This window comes from Scomber japonicus, chromosome 1 (genome assembly GCF_027409825.1).
Source record: "Scomber japonicus isolate fScoJap1 chromosome 1, fScoJap1.pri, whole genome shotgun sequence".
NCBI lineage: Eukaryota > Metazoa > Chordata > Actinopteri > Scombriformes > Scombridae > Scomber > Scomber japonicus.
In genome coordinates, this window is record NC_070578.1 from 10,706,021 (window position 1) to 10,718,022 (window position 12,002).

The 12,002-nt window shown below is 40.2% G+C and overlaps 1 protein-coding gene across 1 annotated transcript; it reads left to right on the forward strand.

Moving 5' to 3' along the window:
• Positions 1-862: 862 nt before the first annotated feature.
• LOC128354578 (synaptotagmin-5) lies at positions 863-10,435 on the forward strand. The gene is made up of 5 exons (XM_053315003.1): positions 863-884; positions 2,659-3,659; positions 7,846-8,017; positions 9,838-10,004; positions 10,286-10,435. Exons 1-5 carry the CDS (start codon positions 863-865, stop codon positions 10,433-10,435), a joined length of 1,512 nt encoding a protein of 503 aa, XP_053170978.1.
• Positions 10,436-12,002: the final 1,567 nt, after the last annotated feature.

Sequence of the window (12,002 nt, forward strand, 5' to 3'; positions counted from 1 at the left end):
AATATAAACTAAACATGAAAGTCAGATTTAAACAGCAATACATTTCATATTTATATTATACAAGTGCATCAAAAATGGAGAATTGACAATGAAATATCATAATTTAAATGTCCCTTTAAGATCCCCACTCTCCCTGTTTTGATACACTGTTATACACTGTTTGGAATAATAAATAGTGTCTGGTTTTTTTTCACAAAAAAATGTTACCATTTTTAACAAATGACATCCTCTTTTACCTCTTTGAATATGCAAATATTGTTCATTTTATCATTTAACTGCTTGAGAGAAGATATCTCTTCCTTCACTGTAAATCCATTCTCAGTATTTGTGCACTGGAGGCTTCAAGTTTCCACTTGTGCAACTTCCACACTGGATCATGATTGACTCCAAACTACTTGTGATGTCACAAATCATGCTCTTAGGCCAGCCCCCAACTCAGAATTGAGCTGAGCACGTAGAAACTTTTTGATGAATATGAAAACTCCTTTCAGCGTGAAACTCTGCACATACATCAACCTGCACAGTGAAACCCAAACATTCAACTGTAGGAACAAAGACGAAAAATACATTTTGGAGTCAAATGGGACTTTCATTTTTCCTTTTAACCATTGATCTTCAGTTTGGTGGAACCACTGGTTTAAACTATGACAGTGAAGTACAGCGCTGGTAGACTGAGAAGGCAGTGGACCTTTTCTGCCTCCAACGCACAGTCAGTCAATGCGAGTGAAATAAAAGCTCAGTCACCCGATCATACAGCTGTTGTGCTGTGAGGTTTCAGGTCCCTGCGCACTCACAGGCGATGGAGCTCTGTGACAAACAGCGCTCACACTGACTCTGCACACACATCAGAGTGTATGGAAACATGTCGCAGTACACTCTGGGAGGTAAGAAGCATTCACTGTTATTGTACTTGTGATAGTGCTTTTGTGTACTCTGTAATATCGCGGTTTTGTGTTGATTCGCAGCTGTAGACTATATTTATCCCGAGAGAAGTTTAAAAAAAGAGGAAATACCAAAACATAGTATAGATTTAATTATTTCAACAACAACAAAATCATAATGCTGCTGTGTTTTTGTCCTTGATAAACCGAGCTGCAGGGGAGGAGGATGACTTTCTGTCAAGTTATTTCATACCATTACTGTATTGTTTGGTTTAGTGAAGTCAGCTGCAGACTACTGCAAGTAAACTCATGCAGACGCCTCCTGCTCTACATGACTAAATAATAATTCATTAAAAGCTGAATTTGCACCGCTCAGGTTACTTTATTTGGTCTATATTCATCATGTCCACTGGCTGGCCAGTCTGAGTCATGTTTTAGAGCGATCCCGGCAGTCGTTATTGTCTCACATCACTGCAGCAGTCAGCCCCTCTGCACTTTCATCTCTTAATGGAGGCAGTTGGAGTAGCTGCCTGCTCCTGGACAGGCTCTCTGCCGGGCTCAAATGGATCTGCACTGACAGTTAACACTTTGATAGTGATCTCATCTTAAAAGGATACACCTCTCTTAGCTGTTTTGCTATTTACTCAGTGATGGGTCTCTTGTGATGATGTGACATTTCAAGTGTGGATCCCATTCAGATAATAAGATTATTTTTTATCATTATGTCTAGCCAATAATGAAATTATTTCTTATCATGGATTTGATGCATCTAAACTCAACATATGCTACTATTGTAAGCTAATTTATGAGTTTAAAAAACAAAATCACATCATCCCTCCCTATTAACTGATGAATATGGACATGTAAAAAAAACATACAAATTAAGATTTTCTCATTGAGTGATTTTTGTTCTTATTGGTGGTTGTTTACGTTGATATGTCTACCAACTGCAGCTCAAAGCTTGCCAACCTCGATTCACACGACTGTCCACTACTGGCTCTGATGCATGAGTCATCCCAATACACCCTCATTATCTGACGTTAAACTGGCACCAGGAGGGCTCAGCGGTAACCTCTTCAATCTCAGTTACTCTGGCAGCTCCAAGTGTTCAAACCCATTTAACTATTAAACTGGTATTCAAGATCTGCTGTTTGTTTTTAGAGGTATTACATTCCATGCAATGTGCAAAGCTTAATTAAAGGGAATAAAATGATGCAAAGGGAATAAATGATTTTTCACTTACAGCATGTCTTATCCAACTTGTAATGGATAATTAAAGAGGAATATTGACAACATTGAGTTTAAATGTTCAAAAATCATTATGCTGATATTGAATGGGTGATCAGTAAAATGCTCAAATGATGAATACACACACACACACACACACACACACAATTTGATTGCCAGGAAATTTGACACTGACACGTTTCCCTATTTCCCTGTGCACTGCTTCTGGTTTGGATCCAAGCTGTGACAATGCCATTTATGATTATAACCCTGAGACATTTCCTCTTTAATCTCATAAAGGATGCAGAGTGCAGACACAACAAGATAAATGCTTAGTGTCAAATGTTCGACAATCTTTTATTATTAATTTGGCTTTCTGAGAGTATTTTCATTGGGTCACTAAAAGGAAACTCTTGTGTTGCTCTATGTTTTTCTGTCTCATTTTCCTTGCCTACTCACAGATGCACACCACCTCACTTCCTCATGCTGCTTATTAATCCCACTAACACAATATTAGTCTGTGATAGTTGCTTTGTTTTCTCTTGTCTAGTTCACCTGCAGATCCTGCTGGCTGTGGGTCTGGCTGTGTTCTGCTACTGTCTGGTTCTTGGTTGTGTCCTTTGCTGTCGCAGGAGAAAGAGTGTTTCATCAGGGGACAAGGAAGCGGGTTTCTTGTCTCCTCATTCTGCTGAGCGAGTGACTGTGACACTGACTCCGTCTCCATGCACCCAGCTTGTGAAACAGCAGTACGAGGAGTTGGATGGGGACGTATTGGAGTTCCCTTCCTCTAAAAGCAGTTCTCCCTCTGAGGATGACCTCACTGCTCTGCCCTTTGACCCCAGCCCTACGAGATCAGCTGAATTGGTGCAGTCCCATGCGTCCTCTTTCCCCATGCGGCGCCTCAGCACTCCAGCTGTTCCGTGCTCACCCAGTAAACGTCCAAGTCATGGCAGATCATCTTTGCCCTCCCTCACTAAGCTGAGCCTGGTGTCTAAGTCTCGTCGGGCTATGGGCCGACGCAGCACCGTGAGTGGTGAAAGTTTCCTGTACGGAGAGAGCAGTCGACTGACTGCTGGTGCTGCTAAAGCTGCCATTCAGCAGGGGGAGCCCTCTCTATCACAGTATGGCTCTAACTCTCTCTCCATCCCCTCCAAGCCAGCTCCTCTCTTGCACTTCTCCCTGCTGTTCTCCTCTGCATGTGGCAACCTGGTGGTCAACATTCTGGGGCTCTCGGGGGCCAGTCGAAGGCGTAGCGGGGTGTTTGTCAAGGCCAGCCTTCCTCCACTCTGCCCCTCTCCTCAGCAGATAGCCTCTCGACGCCGCAGCCTGAGCTCAGAGCTCCACAGTCAGAGCTTTGTTCTGCAGGTGGGCTCTGTGGAAGAGCTGCGTACCTGCACTTTGAGGTTGGCTGTCTATAGCAGGGACTTCTCAGGCCTCAGAGAGGCTGCACTGGGGGTGGTGGAGCTGCCCTGTGAGCAGATGGATTGGGAGCCTGACACCACCACTACCTACACGAGGCAGCTCAGCCCAACTAAAAGGAAGCTGAAAAAGGTATATGGTGATCTGATTTGCTTCATTTATTTGATTTGTGCATTGCGATTAAGCTTTCAGAAGCAACCAGTGCACTGAGTAAGAAAACACAGAAATATACAGTGGAAAACATTAGTCAAAACACAACAGACTGCTGATTAGAGGTCTTCCAAAACAAAGTAGGACCTGGCTGTCAGCAGCTGGACCTGAGCCCACATGGCTCTAACATTGCAGTAAGTGCATACAGAGTCTAGTAAAAGTGCTGATGAGCTGCCAGCAAATTGTTTAAAGTCTTATCCAGCATCACACCAACCCAATTTCCAAAACCTAATGGAGTAAATACAAATTCCTTTTGCACACAAAGAGAACGAGGAGCTGAGAAACTCATGGAAAAGGGAACTTTTATACTTATTTCCACCCCACTGTTAAAATGCAATATTGTTTCAAGGAAAACTTCTATATTTTGGGAAAATAAGTTTATCCACTTTGCTGACAGGTAGATAACAAGATCAATACCACCTTCATGGTGCAGTAACATCCTGAAGACTCTACTGACTACCTGACAACTCCACAGTGGTAATTTTGCCCAGCCATGAAATAGTCTAGCACACAAAACCCCATAAAACCACACTTTGGTTATTATCTGGATTCAACAAATGTGATATAATGTGAACATCTGACAGTCTCTGACAAAATAAGATCAAGTCAGTAGAGTCATTTGTTCCTTTTTTGTATGCTGGCTAAAGATGCATGTGTTTTTCATGTTATCAGACTCTTTTGTCTCCTTTTGGGTGCTGTCAAATCCGATCAAACTGTTGCACAGACATTCACCCCATGGCAATTTAAGTTAGACCCAAACAGGAAACAAGTTCAACTAGAAAGTTTGGAGCCTGGTTCAGGTTAAGTGTCCAGGGAGCTTTGTCCGCCCAAGGAACTCAAATGTAGATTAGAGTGGACTGTATGTTTTACTGTTTGTGTGTGTGTGTGTGTGTGTGTGTGTGTGTGTGTGTGTGCGCCTGAGCGTAGCGTATTATTTCGTTTTTTAACAAATCTTGCATTTTCAGTTGATTTAACAAATATGGAAACTACGCATGCAGCCCTATAAATAGTCCATATCATGTTTTATCCATGAAGGAATGCAGTGTCTAATCAGCTCTCCCATTAGCCAGTTTTCCACTGTTGTTAGTCATGGTGACATTGTTGTTAGAGACTGCAGAGCAAACAAGCAAAGTGCAGAAAATTGGCAGCGCGCCCACGCTGTGCCCTCTGCGGCTCTGTTGAACACTGCCAGAGGGCATTAATGACAAGGTTTTGAAGGAACTGGGTCCTGGTGTTTCAGTGGACATTACTCAGTCACGATTTTTGGGAAAGAAACATGCTGCGTACTTGGCAGGGAAGCCAGTATCATCTTTCTCTAATACATTTGTATAGAAATAAGCTGATTTTCAGGTGCGCCTCCCTTCACGTCTCCATCCTGTTCATCCTCCCCGACACATACATAATCAACATCTCCTTTGTTGATATCAGTAGCTGCTGGGTGTGAATGTGTGGAAGCTGTAAATGAGCAGTGGTGATCATCAGTAGTCCAAATAATTATTTAAAGAGTGGGCGAGTAAGGAGGCTGTGCAGTTGTGACTCAAGCTTTTAATGTAGGCACTTCCCAGATTTACAGTAAAACACCAGAATTGTAATCAGTGTAATGGGATCAGCTGGTGTATTTACGGTTATTCATCTAGATTACATTACTTACTCTGACACTTCATGGGAATTGGGAGCATGACGTGGCAACAATTTGTAGATTGTGAACTTTAAAAAAAGAAGGGTCTGATCATCTGAGCATTCCTGTTCTTTATCTTAGCTTTAGTTTCATATTAACAGTCTCACATCATGCCTGGTAAATGGCCACAAGCATACAAAAAAGAATAAGACTAACATTAAGAATGCATCCTACATCATATACAGAAAAAAAATCATCCTATTTTGGCCATGACAAACATGTTTATGAGCTATTGCTGAAGTCCAGTTTGGTTTATGGGCAAATCCTGAGCTATAATTGAGATCATTTTCTGGGTCTCCTTGGCCCGCTCGATGTTAATCATTCATCATGACTCACTCATTTTACTTCGGGCTCCCCTCAATTTCATGCAGAGCTGTAGTGATCAGTTTGCTTGTTTGAGCTTGTGGGCTGAGAGCAGATGTCCCTGGTTTATAAAAATCAGCATTGTTGTAATCTGTTGGTCTGGCACCATGAAACAAGCTGAAAGTTGCACAAAGCTACAGAGGTTTGGCATTACTGGCAACCCTGTCACATTAGAGCTAGTTCCCCACCAGCAGACAGAAGATCCCCAAAACAAACATACCATTGGTTTATGAGGCTGTTGTGGTTAACCTATAAAAAGTTGCCTACTTACTCATTCAACAGGCTGAAAGCAACATTTTGTCTCCAGCAACCCCTGAGAAAAATAACTGGGGCTTGCTGGAAGTTGAATTTCTTGACTAATCACTAGTTTACTTCACAAGTCACTCATTTGGTGGGAAAAACAGTAAACAACAGCAACAGTTATTAAAAAATATGCTTGTTTATGTTTTAGCTCAGTCACCTTTGTCATCTATACTCTTTATTTCTGTAGATTACCAGCAGGTGACAGCGACCTGAACGTCACCTGAATATTACTAAATTTGTTGTTGAAAAATGTTTTCAACTTTCAAAATCTGAGGGTGAGTTGAGTGAGTGACATTGTAAAACGCTAAGCTACTAACGGGCTGATAGACACAGATTGCATTTGTGCACTGAGCAGCTTGTGTGAATGTTCATCATTCCTGAATAAATAAAGGTTAAATGAAGTAAAACCACAGTGAGATAATCATTCAGTGTTACACTATATTTTACGCCTCTCTTGTGAGGCTTCCTTGCTTTGGATCAGAAAACCATCCACCAGATGACTCACATAACCAGTTTGTTAATGTCTGTTATGTAACGATAAAGATATCTGGAGTAAACAGAGTTACCAAATAATAACAGACCTCTACAGTCTAATTTCAAAAATAAGATTCAGGAAGTTAAATTAACTATAGGGGCTGCCTCTTTTGAAATATTGAGGCATATTTGAAGATATAGCCTTCATGGGATTAATGAGCTTAATGTGCATGACCTCCACAAATGAGAAACAATCCATCTAACCAAGTTGCCCATCACCCAAGTATTAGTACTGGATAATGCTAACATGTTAACATAATCAACATCTTGTCAATGTTGTTTTCCTCACCATCATATACCCTTTTTTAAATCAAATGTATGAAATAAACCACGTTGATGCCTCCACAAAAACAACAACAACAACAATAGCAACAAAAAACAACCTCTAGCTATACCTTTGAGGTTTGTTTGATAGTCTGTTTCTCCTTTAAAATGCATGTTTAAGTGTGAGTGACAGTCTCTGAGGCAAAGTGCTATTGACAGACAGAGCCAGTGAACCGAAACTCACTTGTTGGATGAAATTGCCTTCACATTCTGCTGCCTGGCTTCAGCAAGTAGCTGGCGGGCTTACACTCAGCCAGTTGTCAGCAGTCTCACCGAGACCAAAACAATGCAAGCTAATGAAATCTGACATTAAATCAGATGGAAACTATCATCACACATTAGCTATTATTTGAAAGTGCCAAAGTGCAGTTTGTTAATTTGGCATGGGTGGTTAAATTGCCAAGGACTACTTAACCCTGGCTACTTATTAAGCAGAACAATAATAGAAGGTAGCTTTGAGTGAATCAGAATGTGATACAGATCTAACCCAGTTGAGCTTGTCAGGCAGGTCAATCCAAGATTCCTCATGATTCCTCTAATGTCCCTTAGATGAAGTAATGAACCAATTAAGATTAACTTGTTTCTATAGTTTGATTGGCAGCAAGTCATGATAAAACTCTTTGATGTGTAATCTGACAGTTGGTGCAGGCAGTATGAGTACTTTCTTTGGTCAACTTATTCACTGACAGAAATATAGATTAAGATTTGTGAGCATGGGTTTAATGTGCTTTACAACTTCGAATCTGATGTAGTCTCTTTCTTGGTTTCTTTCATTGCTACTTGGCATGTCATTTGCAGCCCTTGAAAGCATGAGAGGAACATCTGCTAAGTAAAAGAAGACATTTTTCTTAATCTTTCTCTCAGTATTTCTTTAATCCCTTAGTTTGCTCCTCTTTCCCCCCTCAGAGTCTGAGTTCTCAGGAAACACTGGGTCGCAGGAAGAGTTCTGTTTGTGTGCCGCGGGCTTTGGGACAACTGTTCATCTTGCTGCAGTATCAGACATTAGCCCAACGCATCAAGGTGATGGTCCGAAAGGCTGAGAATCTGGCCAAGCTCACACGGATGCCAGGAGCTCCAGGTAAAATTCAACACCTCCTCATACTCAAAATATAACATTGGTTTATTGTCATTTATGTCCATACCATCTGTCTCCCCTAACAGCAATACAAAGTGCCCAAAAACCACTCATACCATAATTGTGATCTTACCCTCCAGATGGCAGCCACTTTGCTCACCCCACCATTCACTATGACAATGTCATGCTACTTTTGCCTTTGTTCTCAAGAGCAGCTAGTCTCTATGAATTATTTACATATAACTAACATCAGATGATTCCACAACCAGTTAAATATACATCCAATGCCAGGGTTCAGTGCCGATACAGGAAAATGTGTGCCATTTATGTAGCAAGCTGAGAAGGTGTATGAACAAATAGCAAACTTGTGTCACAGAATTTTTGCCTATTTACTATTCATATTCACAATCTTGTCCTAACTCGAACCATATGGCAACTACCATGCACATATATTGCAGCAAGCAATTTTTTAAAAGATGTTGGTTTAGTATTGATCCTCTGGGGAACACTGACTGTCTGCACAAAATTTCATGGCAATCTACCAAATGTTTTTGAGGTTCAGTCTGAGCCAAAGTGGAGGACCAACTAACTGTGCCATCCCTAGAGCGGGGTGGATGTGACTTTGCACTATGCAAATATTATTAGTATTATCACACTGTAAGTAGCAATGCACAGGTACACACTGGCTCATAAGGTTTACAGCCTTTGTCTGTACTCCCCTGTACATCCAGTCATAGTCAGACAGACTGGATCCCTGAATGGCTTGTAGTATAATCAGATTAGGAACTGATCAGCCTCGTGTCATTTCCCCTCCAGTCTGTATCATATGTCACTGCATCTGATTTAAAGCTGCTTTGATGATGCTGGTTAGGAGAGGAGGAAGCAGGAGATGCTGTAAGAAGAAAACAAATGTGATGTTTTTGTTTCCCACACCTAAAATGATTGGTTGTGTGGTTCCCTGTGAGTTTTTATGATTCACAAATTGCTTTTTTTTTTTTAGCAAATACAATTTTTCTGCTAGAATGGATTTGTGTATGAAGGAAATCATATTTAGGTCATTATGTAGATTTTAAACCAATGGTGTAAGTACACAGAACATTTGCTTAAAGGGGACCTATTATAGTTATTGCCAGCTTTTATTGTGAGACTCCATTAGAGTAGCTTAGCATGATTCAAAGTAAAAGAAACCTCCTTGTTTATCTTATACTGGCAGCACCTCAGTTCCGCCTCTGTCTCTAACAGGCAGTCTTAGCTCCTGTCTTTTTAAGAACCCCCTCCCAATGTTCTGATGGCCAGCATACCGATGGGCTGATGGGCAGCTGAATCAGAGTTGTGTTAAATTACTGCTGATGCAAACCCAACATTTCATGATTTACTGCTTCATAATAAAAACTTTTAAATGACTAAACAACTAAATAATAATAATAGTGACTAATTTAGAATGAACTCGCTCACTGTGTGTGTCACCTCTTTAACCCTTGAACAATTATTTATTTGGTGGAAGTGATAACTCAAATATCTTACAAGGGGCCACAAGTCTTTAATTCTGTACAAAATATATACAATATTTTCTGAGTTGTAGTGGAGTAGAAGTACAAAATAGGAAAGTGGACACACTGAAGTAAGGTAGAGGGGCCAAGATTGTAAATGTACTTAGTTAAACTCCACTGACTACACTGACAGTAGTCAGAGTATTCAGAGACAATTTAGATCATGTGTAGACCATTTTATGTGAAACAACACAGCTTATAAGACTCACCAAACAAAAATGTCACTGTCAGTAATTTCTTTATGTAAATGCTGATGTCGTTTTTTCCGTACAGACCACTATGTCATCATCAACTTGCGTCAAGATGGGAAAGTGATTGATACCAAGGAGACCAAAGGAGCTGGTGGTGCAAACCCCATCTGGAATGCTCCATTTCTATTTGACGTGCCCTCTGGTGACATCACTCAGCTGCAATTGGTCCTTGAATTTATTATCATGCAGGTAGGATATTCTACTGTATTTGGCAAAACCCCAACCATATAAAACAATACATTCTGTTTTATTTTGATATGCTGAGATAATGATAACTTTAGGCTGACAGTCCACTCACAAGGCATGATAGTCTCCTCACATCTATTGTTTAATTTGTGCTAAACAATAGAGTTCAGTGTTTGTAAGTGGAGAATTAGTTGGTGTAGATGCAAACTAAGTACTGACATGATGACATACAAACCCTTCCAAACGAAGTGACTTTTAATGCAGTTATCTCCATGTTTCTACAGGGCCGCCTCTACACTAAGAGCAGCGTTCTGGGTCGTGTGCTAATTGGCAGTGATGTTTCGGAGGCGGGACAGGGGCACTGGAAGGAAATGTGCAGCCGGGGGCAAACAGAGACGGCTCGCTGGCATATCATCCAGTCCGACGTGTTGTAGGACTGATTGACAGACTTTGAGAGTAGGTTGGTATCCCCCTGCTGGTCAGCAAGTGAAACGCATGGAGGTGTAGTAATGAGAGAATAATGTGTACATTCCTCCCTGCTTCCAAAGCATTTATTATTAGTTCTGTTGTGGATTTTTGCAAGCTATGTCAACTTTAATAGTTTTCTATGTACTCTGTCAACAAATAATGTTTATTAATGAATTACCCAGTGATGCTAACAGCTATAGAGAGAGCCATGGAGTATTAGTAGCTGTGCCTCATACAGAATACTGTAGATACGTGTATTTACAGGGCTGTGGAGGGAGAAGCACTCATAACTGTAAGGCGGAGGCTATGATGTGTGCTGTGATTATCAACAGTATTCTGCATTCCTCCATTGCCTTTGTAATTATTTACAATGTGATTCTTCAAAACTGTAGTCTGTAAAACTGTATCATTCTGGTTGTGAGCAACTCGTGTTGATGTTGTGGAACTGTTTGTATTGTGCCTAGAGGCTACAAATATTAATGTTGACTAGAAATGGTTGTATTTTCAAAAGTTTGCAAAGTTACAGAACATATATGTTGGCACCCTGCTTGTGGTTTGCTGTGGTGCACTGTGCAAGTATTTGCGCAGATACCGTAAACGCCTGTCTTGCTAATGTCTTATATCCAATATGAGGGCATTATAGTAGCATTGCTTTGTGTGGTGTTTCTGCTGATTTATTACTGTTTTTCAGTCTCTAGGAGGGAAAATCATTTAAGTTTTGTTCTCTTTTCAGCTAATGGAAGTTAAATGTGAGGCCTAATGGTTCACATACACTAAAACTTAAATTTTAAATACATACTTTAACAATAGGGGCTTTAGTTGGCTTATTATTGTGTGGTACATAATGTACAGTATCAATTAAAGTTATGAACAGGAAAATGTGCCCAAATCCTTACCTGGTACTGGCCAGCTGTTTATCACATACATAGGTTTCTCATTATTGTTTGCACTGTATCTTACGTGTTGAAGTGGATCTGAGAAATAATTTAAAAAGTGAATCACAGGAAATACAAATCCTACTATTTTTCTTCTTTTCAATCATCAGACCATTGCACAGGTCAGGTGTTGGTGAAAAAAACAATACCCATACTAAAGATGTAAGAAATATCTTGTCATTTGTTCTATATAATACTTTAATATAAAAATGCAATATCCATTATTTGAAAAATGTGACACCATGCTCTAACAAAATGAAGTGGCTTAATTTAAACATTTTTAGCATTTACCAGTGTTCGGTGTAATGGTTGGGTGTAATGGTGAATGGATGGCCATCATGGAAAACTGTAGTGAGCTATCTGGACTGGTGTTGCCAGGATGGAAACACCATCTAGTGAGCCCGTTTATTCAGCAGCCTTCACATATATAATAATGACATCTGAAAAATGTGTAAAATGTTTTAATTTTTAACATTTTTTATGTTTTAGAAAGGAGTTGTTGTATTGTACTACATTATATTGATCATGTGGATGCCTGCTAATGGCATATATTGTCTCAATTGTATATGAATGTCTTTTCTTTTTCTTTTAAAAGGGA

What these genes read in the sequence shown, in the direction of transcription:
- LOC128354578 (XM_053315003.1), top strand. Translation starts at nt 863, where the DNA reads ATGTCGCAGTACACTCTGGGAG. An exon ending in CTAAAAGGAAGCTGAAAAAG is followed by an intron (nt 3,660 to 7,845) that starts GTATATGGTGAT and finishes TTCCCCCCTCAG; the next exon opens with AGTCTGAGTTCTCAGGAAAC. An exon ending in TTGAATTTATTATCATGCAG is followed by an intron (nt 10,005 to 10,285) that starts GTAGGATATTCT and finishes ATGTTTCTACAG; the next exon opens with GGCCGCCTCTACACTAAGAG.